This window comes from Cynocephalus volans, chromosome 6 (genome assembly GCF_027409185.1).
Source record: "Cynocephalus volans isolate mCynVol1 chromosome 6, mCynVol1.pri, whole genome shotgun sequence".
In the NCBI taxonomy this organism is placed as follows: Eukaryota; Metazoa; Chordata; class Mammalia; order Dermoptera; family Cynocephalidae; genus Cynocephalus; species Cynocephalus volans.
Genome location: NC_084465.1, coordinates 146,653,701 through 146,679,035, shown reverse-complemented (window position 1 = coordinate 146,679,035; position 25,335 = coordinate 146,653,701). Strand labels below are relative to the sequence as shown.

General features: G+C 39.0%; 1 protein-coding gene, 1 long non-coding RNA gene and 1 other non-coding gene across 10 annotated transcripts in view; 1 reads left to right on the top strand and 2 right to left on the bottom strand.

Moving 5' to 3' along the window:
* The window catches only part of WAC (WW domain containing adaptor with coiled-coil), a 77,703-nt gene extending 64,934 nt beyond the window's left edge, over positions 1-12,769 (bottom strand). For 3 of the 8 annotated variants that reach the window (XM_063098611.1, XM_063098617.1, XM_063098616.1), the window contains exons 1-3: positions 11,947-12,410; positions 11,528-11,563; positions 9,771-9,985 (exon numbers count right to left, since the gene is read on the bottom strand). In XM_063098611.1, coding sequence (XP_062954681.1) covers positions 9,771-9,985; positions 11,528-11,563; positions 11,947-11,987 — 292 coding nt within the window. In that variant the 5' untranslated portion in view covers positions 11,988-12,410. Of the gene's footprint in view, positions 1-9,770; positions 9,986-11,526; positions 11,564-11,770; positions 11,811-11,946; positions 12,411-12,536 lie in introns of those variants that run through there. The other 5 variants (XM_063098612.1, XM_063098618.1, XM_063098613.1 and 2 more) reach the window with 4 other exon arrangements.
* Positions 445-591, bottom strand: LOC134381389 (small Cajal body-specific RNA 13). Its single transcript, XR_010023981.1, has one exon. It is a non-coding gene; the product is annotated as a small Cajal body-specific RNA 13 (non-coding RNA).
* Positions 12,530-24,158, top strand: LOC134379613 (uncharacterized). The gene is made up of 4 exons (XR_010023812.1): positions 12,530-13,123; positions 18,209-18,425; positions 21,170-21,242; positions 21,987-24,158. It is a non-coding gene; the product is annotated as an uncharacterized LOC134379613 (long non-coding RNA).
* The last annotated feature ends 1,177 nt before the right edge of the window (positions 24,159-25,335 follow it).

Sequence of the window (25,335 nt, the reverse complement as noted above, 5' to 3'; positions counted from 1 at the left end):
AAGGTTGAAGGTAGTAGAGAACACTCATTCTAGTTGCCTATCACACTATGTGAAGAGAAGTGTTCCAGCTTCCTAGCTTTGCCCATTACAGTAAATCTTTTCACTATTGACAGACATACACATCTATGAAGCTGGAAGAGTCTGCAAAATTATTTATCACAAATCAATTATTAAATGCAGAAATGTTATTGACCGCCTCTCTTCATCCTAGCCAAAATATCCCAGGATAACATGGATAACGTATATTTTAGTAGCACTGTTTTGGCCACCAGAAAGGACTAGTTGTATGAATAGAACAGGTCAGAACCTTTCAGAAGATGCCAACTGTATGTCATGCTCTTCTAGCATATTGTCATACAATTTCAAAAGTAAAAGACTAAACAGACATACTCGCACCACACATATCCTATGTTTCTTTTAAAAGGCAAATACTGCTAAGGGTAAATTTTTTTTTTTTAAAGGAAAACTACATGTGGAACCACTGGCTCTTGAGCAGGCATGCCTCAGCTTCCTCTGGAGTGTGCTCTTTCTTTCTGCAAGTCTGGTGTGCTCTATGCTAAGGGTACATTTTAAGAAAATTGTCTACTAATGTCTAAAGTCAGCCTTACGTATACTGACTTGGGTGAAGGCTATTTTTCAACCTAAAACAAAAACAAAATGAAGTTTACCACTGAATAGTCTTGATGATGGGAGGCAAGGTTGTGGTGGGTATGTAGTACCTAAGACAGTCTTATCTAAAGTTAACAGTAGTAGTTCTAGATACTACCCAAATGTATTTCACTGGCCTGTCCAGCTGCTAGTAACAGTTAGAAACTTCTCTACTGCCAGGCATTATTAGTTCTTCTGCCGGGCATTAGAAGTCCTTGCCACAGGATACTAAGTTAATTACTTGATATGTAACTGCATACAAATAGTAATACTATCTGGGAATCTATGAAGATGATAGAGAAAAACATTCTTTAAAACTCAGTTTATAATACATGATTTGGCAAATGCCACTCTAATGTCCAGATACCTAATGATAAAATTCACATTCCTTAATGTCCAGTTCAGAGTTCCTCCTCCTCTGTGTATACTTTTTCCTAGACCTGTAGTTTATAAGTATCTAAATTAAACCAGCATTTATTTATTTAAAAATCCAGTTTTCTAGGCTCCATCCTCTACTGCTCTGATTAAGGGTAATTCAGATGGAGTCAGGGAAGCTGTAGCTTTTAAAACTTCTCAGGTGATCCCAATACGCAGCCAAATTTGTAGGCCATTACTCTAAATGTGTGTAGTTCTTGGTTTTTAACCCTTACATCTGTCCCCCCAAATCTCTAAATTGCCAAGTCCTGGACACAAGCAAGTACCAACATAAAATGTTCTGGCAGCCCCTCTCATGTAGCTCTCATACGCGAAACTGCTCAGAATTTTCCTTCCTAACTCTAAAAGTAGTAGTAAGCAGTAGCTTGCTGAGCTGACACAAAATTCTAATTATTCAGAGGAATAAGACCAATAATTTACTCTATCAAAGTCAAGGCACTTAGTTAAGTGCTTTAGAAATGTGGTATATATATATATATAATGTTGTATATTAATTTAATCCCAAAACAATCCTAGGGGAGTAGACATCAAAAATTCAGAGATTAAGTAGCATTCCTAAGGTCACCTAGCTATAAGTATCAATCAGAGCCTGAGCCTAAATACAAGTCTAACTAAAAGATGACTTCACTCTTTAAATAAGGATATACGGTAGGTATTAATAGTCTCTGAGCACTAGCTGAGAAGTACTCCTACTGTGCAAGTACTAAATACAAGCAAAACAAAAAAGTATAAAACAATTTTCATAAAAACTCTGAAAAGATTATTTCTAGAATCTTTATTTTATGGCGTAAGAATGTCTCATGAAAACTAGTGATTAACTTTAAATGACACGATTTGAGGGAATTTTATTTTCCTCCCTTTCTCTGCATTTCCTAATTTTTCTATAATGAATGTGTACTAACAAAGAAAAAGTTCAGTATAAGGACTATATAGCTCAAGGACTCATTAATTCCAACCTTGCTTTGCATAAATAAGGTATTTCAGAAATCAAACATAAAAAAAAATTTTTTTAAAGACAGGAGTATGTGCAAAGCTAGGCAGATGAACAGGGTGATCAGTCTCCAAAACTGCACTGTCGAATTCAATAGCCACCAACATGCAGCAATTAGACACAAGAAATGTCACAAGTCTAAACTGAAACATTCTGTAGTGTAAATGTGCTGTAAGTGTAAAACACACATTGGATTGATTTCAAAGACTTTGTACAAATGTTTTTAACACCAACGTCAAGGATTCAGATCCCCATACTGGCCAACCACCAAGAAAAAAATCCCACAAAGACTTTGTGCAAAAAAAAGGGGGGGGGGGAGGAACGTAAAGCATCTTATTAATAGTTTCTAAAGTATCACCTACATGTTGAAATGATAATATTTTAGGTATATCAGGGTTAAATAAAATATACTAAAATTAATTTCACTTCATTTTTACTTTTTAAAATAAGGCTACTACAAAAGTACACATACGGTTTGCATTTGCAGCTACCATTATAATTCCACTGGACAATACTGCTCTAGAACTCTGAACACATGAAGCCAGCAGCATGGGCATCACCTAGAATCTTGTTAAAATGCAGCCCCTTGAGCCTTACCCCAGAACGGCTGGACCAGAATATAAATTTTAACAAGATCCCCACGTGATTAGTATATATATTCAAGTTTGACAAACAGTGTCCAAAAACAGTAATTTCATTTCCCTTAAATCATGACAATCCCAACATTCTTTTACCTAGCCATTTATCAAAATGCTACAAAGTGTCAGGCACAGTTCTAGACAAGAGGAATATAAGGTGTATTAAAATGTCAAAACAGGGCTGAGCCCGTGGCGCACTCGGGAGAGTGCGGCGCTGGGAGCGCGGCGACGCTCCCGCCGCGAGTTATGGCCGGTGCACTCACTGGCTGAGTGCCGGTCACGAAAAAGACAAAAAAAAAAAAAAAAAAAAAAAGTCAAAACAAGTTCACTCCCTGTTCTGGTGGAGCTTATATTCAACAAAACGCAAACAAAAACTAAAATATAGTCAGTTCTGCACAACACTGTTTTGAAAAATGCAAATTTTTTCAAATGCTATTGATATATCAAGGAAGAACAACAAACAACAAATTTCCCACTTACTTGTATACAATTTCACCTGCAGGAAACACTAGCTGCACCCAGCAGAATAAAGCTGTACAGGAATTCATAAAGCACACACATACACACCCCTCAAACATCGACCAGCTACCTTAGTTCTGTCACATCCACCCACTTTGGTATTACACTTCTCCATCTGATTTCAGATAATCCTCCATCCATCCCTTTGTGGTAATTCATGAGCTGCAACCCTTCCAATGACCACTTCCACAAGAAAACTTCAAGTCTTTATCAAGTTAAAGTGCCATTTACTGTAGTGTTAGTGTATTCCTTAACCAATTAATACATATTACACTATGCTACAATTTTCTTAGGTTCCTATCTTTTTTTAATGTGTCATTGACAATGTTTTTGAGTATTGTGCTCCTAATTCCGTTTTCCCCATAAATCCTGTGGTGTGATTTTGCACAGCATGGTGACTTTCAGGAACACACACGTCATGTTACAGCAGAATGATGATAAGTAAATAACATCAGGTCACATTAAGTACATGGAAAAGACAAAGGGAAAGATGGACAATGATGGGAATGGCTATTCTCGAATGGTCAGGAAGGGCTGGGATTGAAATCTGTTAGAGGGTGACATTTAAGCAGACTCATTACTGAAGTAAGAGTACACCAGGAGGACATACAGAATGAACATCCCGGAAAGGAGGAGCATAATGTGCAGAACTTGAGACAAGAACAAACTTCTCCCTGCAGAGCCAGTATGGACAGAGCCGCATAAACAAGGGGAAGAGTGGCAGTAGAAAAGGCTGAAGAAATACCCAGACACCAGATTACATGGGATCTTTTATATGCCTTGATAAACAGGCAGTCACTGAAGGGCTGTGAGCCTCAAAGCAATGTGAGCCGACACATTTTAACTGGATTGCTCTGGCTACTGCATGGGGAAATAATTGTATGAAGCAAAAACGAAGCAGGGCTCTTGCAGAATCTAAGAGAAAGCCGTAGGCAGGATTAAAATAGCTGTATTTTAAGTATTGAGAAGTAGTTGTAGTTGGAATATAACATGAAGATAAAAAGGTAAAATTTTATTAAAACAGACTTGCTTCTCAGTTTCAACGATTAATAGCAGGCTAATACTTTAATTGGAGTAATTTCACCAGTACAACAAGAATACTGATCAGCCTATTACAAAGGGTTGTTGTGGGATCCGATGAGAAACAACGTAAAATGGCTTTAAAAATTATAAATCATCACATTAATCCTAAAAAAAAAAAAAGACTGTTCGCATGATATATTTTCAAGCCCTAAATAATTGGTTTTGTAATGAATTTAATTTACATTTAGTATCTCCAGAACTCAGTATAGCACCCCAGATGCCCCAACTCATTGCCATCTTCACTCTTCACTACTCCAAAACCATTCTGCACTACAGAACGAGGTAAGAGATGCTTAACAGAGAAACTAGAATACATAAATTTTCTGTGACTTATGGACCAAAACCCCTAGGTACGTTAAAACAAAAACTTTACATCTTGCACAACTAGAAAACAGTTCAATTAAGACTGTCTTGGGGCTGGCTGGTTAGCTTAGTTGGTTACAGCGTAGCCTTATAACACCAAGGTCATGGGTTCAGATCCCTGTACCCACCAGCCACCAAAAAAAAAAAAAAAACATGAACCATTCCAAAATATTTTTATGATTGTGAAATACACAGTAACTATATCTCTAAAAATGCCAAAACTGTTAAAATGATGTGGTGGCAAGAAACCAAAAGACAAATAACTTGGTACAAGTGTTCAAATATCACAATTTACATCCACAGATGCTTAGATCACATATATTGATTTCTAAAATTGAAGAAAAATACTAGAGTTGAAAAATTAAGACTGCTAATGTTTCAACCTTATTCTGTTTCTCTTGAAACGAAATTCTGTTTCCTGTGGTTTTTTTTAAATGATCTATGGAAATCCATTGCAAACACTTCTGCCTAGTTTACTATCTTACTACAAAACATGAATCAATAAAAAAAAGATTGTATTTCTCTATTTTTCCTAAACAAAAAAATATTTAACAATGGTATCAATGGTATTATTGAAACCTAATTATTACTATATTAGATTCTGTGCAAAATTTCCACGTTTCTTTGTAGTCAAGTCTCTGAATATGAGGGCTTATCTAGAGAAAAAATGGCTTCTTCCTGCTGAAATTTTTAGCACGCTTTCATGTTAAAACTTACTTTTAAAAATAAAACTCTCGATCCCTGTTGCGGCCAGCTGCCAAAAATAAAAATAAAATACTAACGTGATAACTAGGCCTGGAAATACACACATACACTGTACCAATATGTATGTCCTGGCTTTGATATTATACTATAATTAGTCAAGATGTACCCACTGAGGGAAGCTGATGAACAGTATTAAGAAAATAAAAGCAAAAACACTTTTAAACTAATTTGTGCCATAGTAAACACCACCAATTAAACTTCCAGTATACCTAAGTGTTTCACCTCTGACAGAAACAATTTCTAGACTTGGCAGTATCACTATTTGCTCAACTTTATACAAGTAAATTTTCCCTCAATTGTAAAACTGTAAAATAGAGATACTATCTGTTCTATTTTCCAATGCCAACATAAGAATCAAATGAGACTAAATTTTTATAGTACTTTCTAAATCACTAATTTCATTTTATCCAAAATGTAAAGTTATTTGAATAACCATAAGGCCATGTTGTACAACTATCAGTCTATTATGCAATAGAAAAGATTCGAACATTACTAAATTATATTAAAAACTACAAAAAGATCAATTATCCCCAAATGGTCCCTACAGAAGGTATAATTCTTTCAAAATATTAATTGAAAATCAGGAGCTAAAAATACATTTCCTAATGTCTCCAAAAATAGTGCTAAATGACAGGATAAAAATTTCACTATGCAGCTATAAACTTTAAAATCTTACAAACACTGTTTACCAAACCACTAAAGGCAATTTTCCTTTATAATCAAAGATATTTAAATGCTAAGTAAAAAGCCAGGCAAATTCACTAGAAGTCCAACAAATCTGGGAGCCAATAAAAAATATTATTCAATTAACCAACTGAACTATCTCTCCAAAAAAGATGTTTCTAACAAGTATTCCAAACATACTAATTCTGAAAGGGAAATTTAAAAAAAAAAGGGACAACCCTCAAGAGGTTGAAGTTCTGTGTAGCAGCTTTACAGAACACCTACAGAGATAGATACCCCCTCATTCCTAAGTTCATTTGTATGATCATCCTTAAATTTAAAATTACCTGGGAAAATAATTATTTAGAAATAGTCCTGTAAGAAAAAGAGTAGGAACTAGGGAACCTCTCAAGGTTCCCTCCTGCCTTGTTTTTTAACCAAATGAAAACGATGTTAAAATTCCATAAAAGTACAAATTCAACCTGTATTGTATGTTCATATTTTTGAGGTTAGGGTGACAGGTACACTCCAAAAATATATCCAAGCTATAAAAAACAAATCTAATGATTGTACCTTAAGATATTTGCTTTTGGTTACTTTTAAAAAAAAGATTGTGTTCATAGATGGATCACAGAGTATATAAAAATAACATTTCACCAAGAAACCTTTTAAGTTCATAACCTCCTTTAATTTACAATAGACAATCTATATTCCCTCTAAAAAATCCTAAAGAATAAAATCTCTAACTCTTTAAACTGTGCATGGTATGTTGCAATAAATCTTATTTTAACTAACAAAAATTTCTAGGAGTGAAAAACAATCCTTCTTAATTCCTGCTTTCTTGCTTTTTTATAGTTTATCTTATAGTCCTTTTATACATTACTTTTGAACAGATATTTTTCAGGGGAATCCAAGATGCCAAGAAAGAAATCTAGTAATTACTGAAAAAAATATGCTGTGATTCCAGTTCAGCCCAACTCTAAGGAAAAACAAACACATTTTACAAATTCCGCATTTGTAAGATCCAAGTTACAAATCATAGCATGTAAGTTAAGTTATTATTTACTAAAGAAAGTCATTAGATTAAAAAAATCCTAAAATGAAAAATAAGAAATTTGAAAATAGTTCAATGAGCAATTTTGAAATAGTTTTAAAATAGTTCAAAGAACAATGTAGTGCCTGTTCTTACATTAAGGTGTTATTTGTTGTACATGCCAAGAGCACAGACAATCCAACTCACTTGCATGTAATTTCTGATAACGGTTTTGAATTTATATGTGAATATTTTTATATTTCAATTCATACTTAAAAATCTAAAAGAACTCATATTGCCTGTAATAAAATCATACATATACATTTTTAAAAGCTTAGTTTCAAACACATATTAGCAACAGAAAGAAAAAAAAAAACAAACCCTGAATATGTACACCTTAAGTCAAACTATGATGACTAAATATCTAAATATTAAATGAGGGAAGAATCACCACTTTACATCTTCAAAAGACAGAATTAACATTAAAGAGGTACTCGACTCCAGAATGGAGATACCGTATTTTCTGATATTGTTTATTATTCCTTCACAGTATAAAGGAATATGGCAGCCAGGTATATTAGAGACAGCACAGACACAAATGGAGTTACAGTATTAGTTAAAAGGCTCCAAAGGAAGACAGAGAAGCAACTAGAAAACAAATTAGACAGTGGGGCCTAACTTAGCAAATGAGTAGAAATGAAAAATAAGTAACAAGTTTCTTATAAATGGAGCTAAAGAAACATTAGGAAAGATGCAAATAAAAAGGAAACTAAAAGCCAACAGGTAACTGGAGTTCACACAGGAGGAAAAATGAAAGTCAAAGTGAAGAAAAAAGAGATACAGAAAAAGAAAGCAGCTAAAACAGCACAAGCTCTCAAGAGTCAAAATCTTTAAGAATAGCTTCAAGGCCAAGATCACATTATCTTTACTTCCAGGGTATCACACAACTGTTGGCACATAGTGGATGCCCAATGTTTGTTGAATGAATAACAACAGAATGTTCTCAGAATTATTTCACCTGCAAAATAATTGACAGGGCATGGTTCCGTGTTAAATATATGAAAGCATTTACAAAAGTTTCCCTGAGTTCCTAAACTGACTTCTCCCTGGATTTTGAGATAGATAAATTAATTGGGTCACAGTCACTAAAATAAAAACCTGAGAGCCTATGTACAAGAAGAGGAAGGGCCATATTCTGTCACAATCACCAAAATTTCAAAATAAAGGACAGTACAGTACAGCTAGTACCTACTCTCCAAGAGCTAACATTGGAAATGAAATCCACTAGAGAAGAATGGTTGATAAACAGTATCATCTCAGGCTATATGTAGCATAAAACTAAAAGCTTAAGTAATTTTGCCACCAAAGAACTTTGAACACTTTAATAATCAAACCCATGAACTACTGTTACTTTCAAACAAAAAAGTAGTTTAACTGCATAAATAGCACAAAGCTAAAGCTATATTCAACAGAGAACTATTTCCCTCCCATTCAATAATCATCCAAATTATTTCATCCCAATGCAATCTTCTGACCATTAATTTCCTCAACCCAGTAATTATGTAGAGGAGGCCAATGTTTCTCAATATACAAACACACTGAATAAAGCTGATTTCTATCCTAGGAGGCAAACAACAACAACAAAAAAACCCCAGGAGATGCAGATTATTTTTTAAACGTAAGCCAAGTATTGAGAAGCTAGTTGCCAAGAGGAGTAAAAAGACACATGGTACTCTACTGAGTATCCTTGGAAGCTTTCAATTAATACTGTATATTTATCTCAAATATTACCTTGTTAGCAATATAAGTTCTTACAGTGAGAGAAAGTATAGATGTCTTAATTACCTTAGTGAAACTGGTTTGTTCCTTAACACGTTTTAGACATAAATCTGTTACTGTGGTAAATCTGGGGCAAATTAAGTCTGAAAATAGTTATTGAGAGCTAGTTTTATTTACTTATTCTCAGCTTCCTACCACAAAGAGCTTGAGGCAAGGAACCAACTGAAGGATATCAGCACCATGCAAAAAAAATGAGGCTAACTTTTAGAAAGTTTAATATGTATTTCAATTGACACAGTATAATAGTTACACTAACAAGACACTGGTTAATATGAAAAATAAGATTTAAAATCGTCACAACAAAAACCAAAAATGAATTTTCTGAATCATAAATAGTTTTTTAACCTGGGAATTGTCTTGTAAAACCTACTAAGTTTTTAAATTCATAATTTATTATTACAATTAGGAAACAGATTTGAACTCCTTGAAAAATAAGTTGAAGCAGCAATGATCTCAAAGTACAATAAACTGAAATGTTTACTTGAAAAGGTTAAACTTCCTTTCTTGGAAAAATGTCCTGCATTTCTCCCATCATTATTAATAAAGCATTTGGTAGACTGTATTCACAAATGTATTCCCTTATGATCAAACACTGGAGTACATTCAGGTTGGCATCTTACTTTTACAATAACTTGTTTATGAATCAAAAACATTGGTAGAAATAAAATACTCTGATGACATAACTACACAGTAAAGGTCCTCAAACTGAAAATATCACTGCCACCTATTGTTTTATGTACATATATTGTTTAAAATAAATACATGTGAAAGTTTCAACAAGAAAGCTACTCACCACCATCCCTCTCTCTAACTCTGTGAGTATGCACATTTTTGGCCTTACTGTGACCTGTGCTGTCACTATATTTGTTTTCAGGACTATCAGATCTCCGCAACATTTTATTTGGTGGTGAAGGATCTGCGGCGTCTCGCATCTTTTCATGTCTGTGATCACCGCTACTGGGGTGACTCTTCGATGAATACTTAAGTGCCTGTAAAACATCACCCCCCCAAAGGAAGAGAGAAAATATTGAAACTTTAAACTTAACTCCCTAAACTAATTCAATCATAAATCTTGGTGTATTAGCTTAAGTTTTATAAATTTACATCAATAAAATTAAAATTTCCAATCCCAACTGTGCCCTTACGTTATTCAGATGAGACCTAAAGGCTTAAGAGTTACTATAAGATTCTTAAAACAAATCATAAGAAAAAAAGAAAAAAAAATCCACTGCACTCCTTTATCTTGTAAATACAAGAAATCAAACACCTTGGCAAACTGATTCCTCAATTTTTCTGGGACTTAACATTAGAAATTTTTTTGAAAGTTTAATCAAAAGAAAACTAGAAAATCAGTAGTACTGGAATCAACTGGTGCTCTACAACAGATAAGCACAGGCACACGTATAAACAAGCATTTGTATGTTTCTGCAAACCTACAGAAAAAAAAGACACAGGTTTCACCATTTCAATTCAAATAAAGCATTTCAGACCTAACTTACCTACTCTTACAGGTGTGGGAAACAATTTTAAGGTATAAAATAAATGGCCAAAATAAACTCTTATATGAACAATATTTCTAAAAAAAACATAATATAACTTAATGAAACACCCTCAAAATAATGGTTTAGTATTATTCTAACAGATATGTTAAGACAACCATGATATTAACTTAACAGTCTTTTACAATGTGTAATTAATTGTTTGGGGAGACAGATTCAGTAGTATTTAATCTCTGATGTATTCAAATGTAACGGACAGTGTTTTACAAATAAGGGGCCTACTGTTCTTAACTCAGTTTTAAGAACTCATGTTAGAAACCATCAGGCTAGAAAACTGGTCTCTATCCTTTAAGAGATTAGAGATAGAAAAGTATTTACTTCCGTTGTCACCTGATAGTTACTAACCATTTACCAGGTTCCCCCCCACTTCCATCATAATTTTTTAGAACTTTACGTGCAACAACTGCAGTAACAAAAAAGAACCTACATAACTTGGAACCATCTACATTAGAATGAATTTCCAAATATTTAAAGATCTCCATTCTTACAAAAACAAAAGCACCACCTTTCAACTGTAAGGCAATTTTTTGAACGAGTAACAATTAAAATGGGAAGGGATAGTAGTTTAAAACCGACATGAGTTGTAAATCACTTGGCTATTTCTCTCAGGACTTATCTAACGTTAACACCTTTACATTAACTTTCAGTTCCCCAACAATATAAAATACATACACCACCAAAGCCACCTATCACCTCATCCCATCGATCCCTTCACACCCAAATTATCGGGTAAGTCTTCCCGCCTGCGACTCATTTTTTTTTCCCCAAAAAACAGAACTTCCTCCGGTCACCTGTCAAAATAAGTCTCTAAAGCTTGTTGGAGGGCGCTAATGGTACCAAACGCAAAATTTTAAGGGTACCCGCGACGCCAGTTTCGGATTTGTTGCACCGAAAGGCCTGTAGCGACTTCTGAAGCCTGCGCTCGAGTAGCAGTCCCTCCCTTCCCCCTCCGGCCCCTTCCAATGCCTCCACCCCGGCCTCGGCTGGTACCTGGTAAGGCTGCGAGTCCCCCCTCCGGTCGTGACAGCTGAAAAACAGGAAGAGACAGCGACATGAGACACTGCGGGGCGACGGGGGGGGGCGATGGGAGAACACGGGTCCCCTCGCCGCCCCTCCCCGCGGGAGACCTACCGAACGTACCGGCGCGGGGCCCCCACGCACACACAGCGCTCCCACGGGGGGCAGGAAGGGCGAGACGCCGCGAACCCGGCCCCCCACTCCCCTCTACACTCACTCCTTCCTCGCCTGCCCGCGCGGCTGCTCCTTTCCCCAGCCCGATCCGGATCAGGGTTAACAACAAAAATGGCGGCTTGGCCAGCTCCAGATAAGGAGGAACAGCCCCCCCCCCAAGCCGCCGCCGCCGCCCCCCGCCCCCGCTGCGGCCCGGCCCGAAACGAAAAGACAATTTACCCATCACTGAGTCTCTGCTGTTTCCTCGCATACATTACCATCAATGCCCGGCCTATGAGTGTGTGTCGGGGAGGGGGGAGAGCGGCCGCGAGAGGCGGGCGGGCGCGCAGGCGGCGGCGGCGGGCGGGCGGTAGCCCCGGCACCAGGGCCCGGCGCGCCCTCGGTGACTCTCAGCACCTCCCCGTTACTGGCGCCGGCGCTCCCGGGCCATGTCCCTCCGTCGACACCACGTTCACTCTCAGCCGGGGCAGCGGCGCCAACTACACGGCGGCAGCGCGAACCGGGGGGAGGGGGGCAAGAAGACGCGTCCGGCTCAACCTCGCGGAGAGCTACTGCTTCCTCCGCCTTCTCCTCCTCCTGCTCCGCCGCCTCCTCCCCTCCTCCCCCCGCCGCCGTCGCCGCTGCCTGGTTCTCCTCCTCCTCCCGCCGCCGCCGCTGGTGCCGCCGCTGCCGCTCCACCAACTACATCCGGGCTACTCGGACGCTGCCGCCTTCGGAAAACCTCGGCAGTTTCCGCCGCGCCCCCTCCTCTCCCACCCTCGGCCTTCCTCCCCGCCCCGCGCCGCTCCGGAACGCCGCCTTCGGCAAACCTCGGCTTCCTCCGGCCTTCCTCTTCCTCTGAGGCCTGGCTCGCCTCCCCGCAATCCGTCAGACCTTTCCGGTTGCCGCAGCTTTTCCTCACGCGCGAGTCCGGCCACCGCCGTTCCAGTTTAGGGAGAGTCCCGTTCGGGGACCTGCTCGAGGCTGGTCCCACGGGTTCCGGCCGGCGCAGGCAGGGAGCCGCCCTCGGGAGGAGGACGGTGGGGCGCGAGGGAGGCCATCGCGGGCTAAATAAGGGAGGCTGCGGCGGCTGCGCGTGCGCCCAAAGGCGCTGCGGGCGGGGGGGTGCCCTTCGGCGTGCTCTTCGGCCGCCGCCCCCGCCCCCGCCCCTTCGGGTTCGGGCGGGGTGGTCGGAAACCCCCTGGCCTGGCGACGGGCGGACGGTTACCACATAGCTGCCTCGGGGGCAGCCGCGAACGCCGCCTCCGGGGAGGTGCGGAGCGAGCCCCTGCGTCCTCAGACCGGTTCCTGGAAGTCGCGGCCGAGCTCGGGCACTGGCACTGGCCGGACGCGGAGCGCGCGACCGGCCTGCGGCGGGGCTGTGGCTGCTGCGAGCACGCCGGGCGGCATATTAGACGTAAGTCACACCCCCGAAGCGTGCAGGAAGGCCCTCTGGCCGAGCGACAGATGGCGACTGGGAAGCGTTGGATGGGTACTGTACCCAACGCGGGAAGGCCGCCTGCCTGGGCGGCTGGAAGGTGGAGATTCCTGGATTGAAGAGTGAGCGCCGCTGGGGGAGTGAGTTAAAACAGCGGAGGAGACTGGAGAGTTAGGGGCATGGGTTACTCGAAAAGGTGCTGAGCCACCTCATCCTTTTTTATATTTTCCATCCCCGGCCGTTCCTTCCCCACCCCTTTCCTGTCTTTATTCCCCACTTTTCTCTCTTCCTCGCTGAAGTCCTTTGGTGAAAGAAAATTCATTTGGAGATCCTGGATGTGAATAAAGGCATGGGGTGTGCTGAATGAAATTGCTACAAATTTGATTTTGTATATTGCTTCAGGCACATTGGGAGGGGAAATGTCAAGTATACCCAACAATTAAGCTTTACTTGAGGATGGTGGTATTCAGGTGATTTGTTTATTTTTTTTGTAAGGCAGCGTTAGTTTAACGAAAAGGACTGTAGTAAACATAAATATAGAAATGTCTAACCTGGAAGAAAAAGGCAAAAATAGGAAACAAGAAACAAGACCCCGCCAAAAAACGTCAAAAAGTAACTGATGTATTTGGTTCCCAACAAGCTAGGCCTAATGAAGAGATGAAATATAGTGGTAACTGATTGAAAGAAATAATTACATAGCCATATTTGTCACATTCACGTGCGAACTGTTCAGGTTATTGCTGTTTGTGAGGACCAATGAAAGCCCACTTAATTAATGCCCACTTAAGCTATCAGTAACTTATAAAAAAATTGCTGGTGACTGATATAACAAAAAAGTAGAGCCCTGTGTGCAATTTCTAACACTTTTGTAGCAAATACATTGAAGATGGGAGACATCAGATTAGAAGAGTGCAAAAAGAATGTAAATCTTAAACTTTTTGAAGACTGGCAGCAAAATTACCAATTTGGTAACCAGATGTCTGCTGAAATTGATACATACCATTTAAACAAAAGCAGCAGACTGTGTTGAGCTATGGGGGGAAACAGTTCCAAGCATTGTACAGTTGATCCTCATTACTTGAGGGTTTCATATTTGCAAATTCACCTACTCATTTAAATTTATTTGTAACCCCCAAATTAACATGTCCGGCACTCGTGGACACGCGCAGAGTGGCAGAAAATTTAACTTGCCTGACACCACGTTCCCAGCTGACACTGAACAAGGCAGTGCTCTGCCTAATTATTTCATTCTCATGCTGCAAACACAACTATCCTTTTCCCAGAATATTTAGTGCCACTTTTTTTTTTTTTTTTACATTTTTTTGTCCTTTTTTTAAATTGGTCATTGTGTTTTAAATTCCTGCCCCTCCTCCAAGAGTAGTGCTGAAGTGCTGTCTAATATTTCTAAGCACTAGAAAACCGCAATGTGCATTGTAGAAAAAACAGGTGTGCTGAATAAGTTTGGTTCAGGCTTATTAGTGTTTTGGCCATGAGTTCCATGTTAATGAATTAGCAATATATATTAAATAAGGTGTCTTTAAGCAGAAACACGTAAAACAAGATTATGCATTGATCAGGGGATGAAAATGCTGTGACCAAAGGCTCGCAGGAACTTAACCCTGTATTTACCCTAGGAGCAGTTCAGTGTTCACTGTGACTTTATTAATCATAACTACCACAAATAATGATAATCAACTGTGTTTACTAACGGACACATCTAAATGTTATGCCCATGTTTTTAAACTCATTTTCTAGCTTAGATAAATCGTCCTTTGCAAATACTGTGCCCTCAACTGCTTTCCTCTTCTCCATCTTATCTGCCTAAACCACAGCCCTGGTAGTCCACTCTGTGCCTGCAGCAAACCAGTTGAACTTGGCTGGACAAAAACACATAACCGTGCTAACTAGGAAGCCCCTTGTGTTCCTCACCCGCTCAGGCTACATTTCCCTAATCTAGCCTGCCCTCTTAACCAGCTGTTTCACATCTTCTAAACCCACAAATACCTGCTCACTCCTCATTTGTAGGTCATTATCTTCTTATTCAAGAAAATAGAAGAAATCAGAAAGCAGGGACAACTCCCACCTACCCCCACCATTGCACCTACCAGTCTTTCTTCATCTGAATACTGTGCTATAATCCAGTAACTGGATAAGCTGTCAAAAGTTCCTATCTAAAACCAAACTTGCCACTTATGCATTAAGTTGCATTTTACTCTTAAAATCGTTCACTTTCCTTATGAATTTTTCCCCCTAACTGGATTATTTCCATCAACTTATAAACATTCTATACTAATTATCATCTGATAGAGTTTGGATGTGTTGTCCCCACCAAAATTCGTGGAAATCTGATCCCCAATGTGGCAGTGTTGGAAACTGAGTCATGGGGGCCAATCCCTTATGAATGGAGTAATGCTCTCCCTGGGGAAGGAAGGATAGTGAGTGAGTTCTCCCTCTATTAGTTCCCACGGGAACTGGTTGTTTAAAAGACCCTGGCACTTCGTCCCTTGCTTTTGCTTCCTCTCACCATGTGATCTGCTAGTACCCGCCGGCTGCCTGCCACTTTCTGCCATGAGTAGAAGCAGCCTGAGGCCCATGCCAGATGCAGCTGTCTCAGAATCATGAACCAAATAAACCTCTTTTCCTTATAAATGACCCTGTCAGGTATTCTGTTATAGCAACACAAAATGGACACCATCTTTAAAAGAAAACAAAACTTTTGGCCTGTATCTCCCTCCAAATGCTCTCTGATCTGCTCTCCTTTGCAAAAATATTTTATCTCCACTTCTACTACACCGTCTTGAGCCCACACAGACTGTATTCCCACGCTCCTGAACCTGCTCAGGATCATCAGTAACCTTCATGTTCTCAGTCTTCATCTCGCTTCACTGTCAGCAGCATTTGACACAGCTGATGACTTTCTTCTTCCTGAAGCTCCTTACCCACTGGGATTCCATTTTCTATCTTGCTTCTCTTTCTTCTCAAATGGCTGGTCCTTCATCCCCTTGCAGGTTCTTCATTTTCCAGCCTCTAAATGCTGGAGTGCCCCAGGATTCAGATCTCACAACTTGAACTGCTTCTGTCCTCTCTTCTTAGGCAATTTCATTCAGATCTGTGTCTGAATTTGAATCTCTAGTCTACACCTTTCCCCTAAACACTAGACTCACACTTAACTGCCTACTCTAGAGCACTCCCTGAATGTCTAACAGGCATCACAAACTTAATGTATTTAACACCAAACTCCTTTTCCACCCAAACAAGTGCTCTTCAGGCCTCATAAAATAGGGACTCCATTCTTTCAGTTAAGGCTAAAAATTTTGGAGCCAACTTTGATTCTTTCATACCTCACATCAACTCCATCATCAAATCCTGCCAGCATTACCTTCAAAATATATCCAGAATCTTATCTCAGTTCCCCCTAGTACAACCCACCATCATCTTATACCTGGACCATAGCAAAGGCCTTCTAACTGATCTCCCACTTACATGCTTGCTTCCTTGGTCTACTCATACAGCAGTCAGAATGATCCCTTTAAAAGTCAGATAGTGTCATTCCTATCTTAAAACCTACCAATGGCTTCCCATCTCACTCAGAATAAAAGTGGCAAGCTGGGTCACAGACCCTTCAAACTCATTCTGTACAGACTGGTTCACAGACCCCTCATATGCAGGTAGTGAGCTAGGTAATTGGAGAAAGATCCTGGGAGTCACTGGCAAGGTTAACAAGCTTCATTTGGATGCAAGCTCAGCCCCAGTAGATCAGGGCTCTTGTCTTTTATACTACAGTCAGATAGCCAAGGAACACCTGGGCGCACACACACACAATATATTTACAACAGATAGGCTGAGCCATGCTCAGCCAGTATGAGGTAAGGGAGCCTGTCCGGTCTGTCTCTGTTTTCCTCACAAAAAGCGAGAGTTCTAACCATGACCCACAAGGCCCTGTGTAAACTGCCACCAACCATGTTACCTCTGGCTTCTTATCTAATGACTTTTTAAATTGTTTGTTCTCTTCCCACAACTCTATCTTCCTCATTTCTCCAGTATACCAGGCGTGTCTCTGCCTCAGGATCTTTCCTCTACTCTTGAGTGCTCTCCTCTTGGTACCTACTTGGCTCTCACTATCACTTCTTCAGGTCTCTGCTTACATCTCACCTTGTCAGAAAGGTCTTTCCTGAGTACTCTATTTAACAGCACCCCATCACCATCTTTTTTTCTTATCCTACTGTATTTTTCTTAAAGTAATATGTTATTGTGTATATAGGAATAAACAAGCCAAAATGCTTTTCCTGTACTCTCACTCAACAACAGTCAACACAGAAGACTTCCATGATCAAATGTGTTGAGGTTTGTTCCACACATCAAGCTAACTGTCAATTCTGCAGTGGACACCAGGTGCCCTTTATCTACCTGGAGATAGAAGGGCTCAGTCTCTAAGAATGCCCCTACTCAAACACTAGTCACAAGTCCAGGCCTCTAGGACTTCCAACCAACCAACTGTATTTTGGGTTTCCCACATGCCCTACTTGGGTTTGATTAATTTGCTAGAGCAGCTCATAGAACTCGGAAACACTTATATTTGCCAGTTTATTATAAAGGATATTACAAAGGATACAGATGAAGAAATGCATAAGGCAAAGTATGGGGAAAGAAGCCCACCACCCTCCGGGAACTTCCATGTATTCAGCTATCCAGAAGCTCTCTGGAACCCCATCCATTTGAGTTTTTATGAAAGCTTTATTATATAGGCATGATTGATTAAATCATTAGCCATTGTTGATCAACCTAACCTTCAGCCTTTCTCTCCTCCCAGGAGGTTGGGTGGTAGTGCTGGAAGTCCCAATTCTTTAATCATGCCTTGGTCTTTCTTGGTGACCAGCCACCATCCTGAAGCTACCTTAGGGACGACAAGCCATGCTCAACTCAGTAGCATACAAAAAGACATCACTCTGGAGACTCTTAAGAATTTTAGGAGTTGTGTGCCAAGAAAGGGACTGGGACAGAGACCAAATATATATTTCAGAATATCACAGTTACATATTTTGTTTATTGTTTGCCTCTCACTAGAATGAAAGCTCCATGTGACATACTGTAAATATTTGTCGAATGAAAGGATATTTGCCTACAAAAACATGTACAAAGAAAATGACAAAATACTGGAATTCTCAAGAGGAAAAGGCATATGATTCTAATTCTACTTGATTTCTGAAAGAACAGAAGAGTTATAAATCCAGTCCTGCTCTCACAAATAAAATGAGAAAAAGCTGGATTATTCCTAACACAGGTAAAATATTGTAATAGTAACAGTTGAAAATGTGTATAAATTTGCATATATAGCTAATCTTAAGCAGACTATTTGCATTGCTATCTAATAAGAGATACCTATTTTGCAAATGACTGAAAGACCCACATTTCAATAAATAGATTTAACATATATCAACCAATAGAGGGGAAGAACTATTAGTTCATAGGCTGTAGGTGACCAAGATTTTAATGTGATCCTGTTAATGGAGGAAGATTCAAAAAGTGAAGTCCTCAAGCCACTAGTTGTAAAGGGACTTAAAAAAGCTTTGTTGCAGTTTCTAAGGGTCACAAAAGAGATATGTGGTCCCTGAAATTTTTATCTGCTTCTTTTCACTTCTATCTCTATTGTCGTCTGTCTTTGCCTTCCTCTCAAACTCAGCATGGTACTGTAGTGCAAAGCATAGGTTTTAGAATCAGAATAGCATAATGTAGAACTGGCTGCATTACTGACTGACTAGCAGTGTGGACCCTGGGCATATAACTGAAGTCTCAGAGGTTATGCTTCATTGTCTCTTAAACTTGGCTTGATAGGTTATAGTGCTGTTTGTGAAAAGTAAATGAAATTATGTAAATAATTTAGCAGCACCTGGTACATACATGCTCCACTACTAATGGTTATCATTGATGTATTCACAAAAAAAAACAATGCTGAGTTTCTGTGTATCAGGTCTTAGGAACATAGTATTAAGAGCAATCACATGGTCTCTGCTCTTATAGAGTGTGTATTTTAAATAACTGTAATGCATAACTAAAAGGAGAGGCTTTGGGTTCTCAGGTTTGTAATGTGAGGCTTTTGTTCATTTATAAGGAAAAATATGAAAGCTACAACAAAAATTACTATTTTGAAAAGGGGAGTAAAAACCTCCATAACAGTATCATATCAGTATATAGTGTATCCTTTTAGGCAAGGATAATGTAAATAATGTAATCAGCAGATCCTGGGACAATTACTTTTTGACTCAGATATATATTGGCAGTACAGATAAGAGCTGGATTTACCAAACTGGTGATTTTTTAAAGTCCTTCCAGGTGATAGATTCTAAAATTCAGCCAAGATTGAAAACCATATTCTAAACTCTTTGCCTCTGTCTGGCAAAACTTCAGCCTAAATTAACCCAATTATTCACTTTCTCAGTACTTCTGAGCAGTTCTACACTGCTCAAGACTGTAGAATAATAGAATAAACTGATTCCCCTACAATCTTACGATCACCAAAATCAAATGATCCCTGGATACAGCCAGGCAATCTTACATTTCTCTCAACTTTTCTCACCCATTCCAAAAACCTCTACTCTCCTCTAATCTGTCTCCTTCATTTTACTATCTCCCTTTCACCTCTTCAAATAACTGTCACCTCCTTCCTCCCAAACTGGAACCACCAAATGGAAATTTCTTCCTGCTCCAAATATGTAAATTTACCTACACTCATCTTATCCTTCTCTCCTATTTATTCAACAAACATTGAACACCCACTGTCTGCTGGGAATATATCAGTGAACAATACAAACAAAAGTCTGCCCTCCTGGAGCTTATATTCTAGTATGGAAAGACAGGCATAAAATAAATAACTGATATAGTAACATAGAAAATAGTAAGTGCTGGGCCAAGCCCGTGGCACACTCGGGAGAGTGCGGCGCTGGGAGCGCAGCGACGCTCCCGCCGCGGGTTCAGATCCTACATAGGAATGGCCAGTGCACTCACTGGCTGAGTGCCAGTCACGAAAAAGACAAAGAAAAAAAAAAGAAAATAGTAAGTGCTACAGAGAACAGTGGGTTCAGAGGAAGTGTTGGATTGAGGGGTAATATTTTTAATGAGTGGTTAATGGGCAGATGACATTTGATCAAAGGGTCACGAAAAAGACAAAGAAAAAAAAAATAGTAAGTGCTACAGAGAACAGTGGGTTCAGAGGAAGTGTTGGATTGAGGGGTAATATTTTTAATGAGTGGTTAATGGGCAGATGACATTTGATCAAAGACTTGAAGGTGATGGGGTACCAAACTATATGGGTGTCTAAAGAGAAGTGTTCCTGGCAAAGGGAACATCCAGAGCAAAAGTCCTGAGGCAAGAGTGTGCCTGGTGTGTTCAAGAACAAGGGAAGCTCTGTGGTGAAAGGGTAGTGACTGAGGGGGAACATATTAGGAAATAAGGTCAGATAGCTTAAAGAGTGGGGGTGAACAGATTGTGAAGAATCTTATAGACATTATAAGAAGTTGACTTTGGTTCTGAGTGAGATGGGAAGCCATTGGAGAGTTATGAACAGAGAAGTGATGCTGCTACTGTATTGAGAATAGTCTATATGGCAATTAAGGGAGCAGGGAAACTAGTTAGGATACTACTGCATTGTCCTAAGGTGACTGTTTCAAAATAGAAGTTAAGCATCCTATCTAAAGCCGTTTTCTTCACCTGTGCTTTCCTTCCACCCCTTCAGTTACCTTATACTATCAATTATTTTTTCCTTTGTGTATTCAAACTGTCCCTCTTATCTGGAGCATATGGTTTTTAAACATCTGAATCCTGTCTCTAAAAAACCCTTCCTTGACCCTATTCCCCCCAATTACTGCTCTTTCATCTTTCTCATTTCAGCCAAACTTCCAACACATCTTATCTGTGGCACCTCACTGGTTTTATTCCTTACTCCCTGTATTAGTATGATTCTGTTGCTTATAAAAATATCTGGAACTGGGTGATTTATAAGAAAATGAAATTTATTGCTTACACTTTCAGAGGCTGGGAAGTCCACATTTCAGGGAAAACATCTGGTCAGAGCTTTCTTTGGTGGTGACTTCAGTGACACAAGGTATGACATTGTGAAATGGTGGAGCAGAGATAAAGAGACTCTCATGTGCTCTCCTTTTAAAGCCCTCAGAACTATGCCCTGACCACCATTATTAGTCCATTTATTATGGTATTGTCCTACAATCTAATCACCTCGTCAAGGTCCCTCCTTTCATTTACCGTAATAGGATTTCCTACCTACAACAGTTACAGGGGAAATTAAGCTTCTAATATACGAACTTTGGGGTACACAATTCAATCAATGCTCAGCACTTCCCTATTCATATTTCAGGTCTCTACAGTCTGACATCTCCCATAACATTACCAAAATAAATTTTCCCAAGGTGGTGGTTTATTAAGAGACTGCTGATTCTCCAAGGGCATTTGGAAATGTGTGGCAGTATTTTTGGTTTCTCACTTGTATATTTTCTATATGACATGATGCTGAGGGTTGCTTCCAGTGTTTAGTTGTCAGAGGCCAAAGATGCTAAACATACAGCAATGTGCAGGACAGACCCTTATATTTAAGAATTGTCTTGTTTAAAATAGCAGGATCTCCCCATTGAGAAATAATCTTAAGGTCACAAATCACTTCTTTATACATATGTTTAATGAACATTTTTCAATCTTTTTCTTACTTGATCTCATATTATTTGACATTGATAACTATTCTCTTTTCATTGCCCTTCTTCTTGGCTTCTGTGGCACAACACATTTCTTATTTTCTTTCTACTCCTCTGACCTTTCTTCTCATTCCTTTTCACAGATTCATCTTCTTCTGATCTACTACCAAATGTTGAGTTTCTTCAAGAATCAGTCCTTTGGAGGTGACATCAGCAAAAATAGCAAGTAGAAGGAACTCCCAAGGGCCTATCCCACCACAAAAGCGGTTAATAAATAGGCAAAACTTCAGAATCAACTTTATGTGAACTTCAGAAACTAGTCAGACATTTACATTGACTATAAAAACACTTAAGAAAAAAGTTGCTGAATCTCAGGAAGAGAGCTTTGTATCATTTATACTTACCCTGGCCTCATCTTCTTGTGCCCAGTTCCTCAGAAATTTTGCAGATGACAACCTGCATTTCTGCTGTGGGTTCTTGATGCCAAGGGGAGCAGAATGGATCTTGTTCTCAAAGAACTGTGGTAGTTTATTTCGACTTGCCTGATGGCTCCCTGAAGGAGTGGTGCAAAGGGCTAGCCTTTATTTTGCCTAACTCAGAACTCTCCCAAGGCAGAGATAACTACCAGTGGGCATTTGTCAAAAATATGTAAAGGCAAGTTTAATAGCCACTGCCATGTGGGGCAAGGAAGAGCAGTTGGAACAAACAACAGATACACCAAAAACCTTGGGAAGAAAAGCTGGAGAGTAAGATACTTTGGGGAATAATGGCTTTAAAAGTTTACATTTATTCCTGGGTATCCAAAAGGTCACATGCATGCCTAAGATGGGACAAATACTTGGAAAAGATCTGAGAAGGCCCTAAACTCTCACCTCTGACTAACTTTCAGGGTCTGTTCAAATAGAGAGTGAAAGCTAAGGTGTATTTGTAAGTTGCCCAGCTAAATGTTGAAAGTGTGCCCTAAAACATACACAGACCCATTCACAAAGACTGGGAGTTTTTGCTTCTTGTTTTGGTTTCAGGCATTTAAAGAAATCTCTGTTGAGTCACTAGCTGACCATTAAGCTAACAGAACAGAGATTTAACTGACAACACATAACAAGGAATACAGACTTTACGAAGTTCAGAAAACTCACCAAACAACAGCAACCTAATAAGCAGCAACAGTAAACCCTGGGGAGGAAGAAGAATCCAATTTCCAGAGTTGCCACATTGTAATATTTAAAATGTCCAGTTTTTAAAAAAGAATAACGAGGAAAGCAAAAACAAACACAGAAAACAAGAAAGTATGACCTATACACAGGAAAAAAGGAAATTAATAGAAACCGTTCCTAAAGAATCATAGACATTGGACATGCTAGACAAAGACTTTCCATCAATACTTTAAGATATGCTAGAAGAGCTAAAAGAAACCATGGACAAAGAACTAACACAAATCAGTAGAATAATATCTCGCCAATAGAGAATATCAATAATGAGATCAAAATTATAAAAAAGGAACCAAATAGAAATTCTGAGTTGAAAAGTACTATAAGTGAAACTAAAAATTTACTAGAGGGATTCACCAACAGATTTGAATAGTGAAAAGAAACAATCAGCAGACTTCAAGAAAGGTTGATTAAGATTATCCAAACTAGGGCTGGCTGTTAGCTCAGTTTGTTAGAGCACAGTGTTATAACACCAATGTCAAGGGTTTGGATCCCTGGTCTGACCAACAACAACAACAACAAAAAAGTTACCCAATCTGAGGAGCAAAAGGGAAAAAGAATGTAGAAAAATGAACAAACCTTAAGTGACCTGTAGGAATCCATCACACATACTAATATATGCATAACGGGAGTCGCAGAAGGAGAGGATAAAGAGAAAGGGGAAAAAAGAATATTTGAAGAAATAATGGTTGAAAGCTTCCCAGATTTGATGAAATACATGAATCTAGATATTCAAGAGGTTCAAAGAACCCTAGATAGGGTAAACTTAAGGATACCCATGCCAAGACATACTATAATCAAATTATTGAAAGTTAATGACAAAGAGAGAATCCTAAAAGCAGAAAAAGAAAAGTGAGTCCTCACGTGTAAGGGATCTTCAATAAGATCAACAGCTCATTTCTCATCAGAAACCATGTATGCTAGGAGGAATGGGATGACATATTCAAAGTGCTCAAAGAAAAAAACTATTAACCAGGAATTCTATATCCAGCAAAACTATCCTTCAAAAGTAAAGGAGACTTATAACACCAAGATTATGGGTTCAGATTCCCATACTGGCCAGCAGCCAAAAAAAAAAAAAAAAGAGAGAAATTAAGACATTTCCAGATAGACAAAAATGGAGAGTATGTCATTAGTAGACCTACCCTACAAGAAATAGTAAAAAAGAGTCTATAAAGAGTAAAATTGTACATCATTAGAAGAAAATGTTGGGGTAAATTTTCATGACCTTGGATTTGTCAATGGATTCTTAGATATTACACCAAAGACACAAGTAACAAAAGGAAAATACATAAATTGGATTTCATTAAAATTAAAAACTGTGCATCAAATGACACTATGAAGAAAACCCATTGAGTGGGAGAAAATATTTCAAGTCATATATTTGGTAAAGGTTAATTAAGTGACTCTTACAAATCTCAATTAAAAGATAATGCAATTACAAAATAGGCAAAGGACTTGAATATACATTTCTCCAAAGAAGATATTGAACAAGCACACAAAAAGTGTTCCAACAAGTACACAAAAAGACACTCAGCATCACTAGTCGTTAGAGAAATGCAAATCAAAACCACAATGAGACACCACTTCACACTCACTAGGATGGCTATAATTAAATATTGGTAAGGATGTAGGAAAATTGGAAGCCTCATAATTTGTGGGTGGGAATGTAAAATGGTGCAGTCACTGTGGAAAACATTTTGACAGCCCCTCAAAATTTTAAATATAAAATTGTCAGATGGCCCAGTAATTCTAAATATATACTCAAGAGAACAGAAAACAGGTATTCATAAAAAAACTTGTACATGAATCTTTATACCAGCATTATTCTTAAGATTCAAAAAGTCGGGGAAGAAGATATAACAACCACAATTACTTGAAGTTGATATGACAAGCAAACAGAAGGGAAATTGGTGGGGGGGAGGGGGGCGGGAGGAGGGAGGGAGCTTTTGGTGAGGGGCAACAATAATCAGCCACAATGTATATCGACAAAATAAAATTAAAAAAACAAAACAAAACAAAATGCAAATCAAAGAAACATAAAAAAAAAAAAAGATTCAAAAAGTCGAAACAACTCAAATGTCCATCAACAAATGAATGGATAAACAAATTGTGGTATATCCATGCAATGCAATATTACTCAGGCACAAATAGGAATGAAGTAGTGATAAATGGATTAACCTTGAAAACAGGCTAAGTGAAAGAAGGCAGACACAAAAAGTCACATGAGGGTTTGAATGTTCTCCCATATTATATGATTCCAATTATGTGAAATATCCAAAAT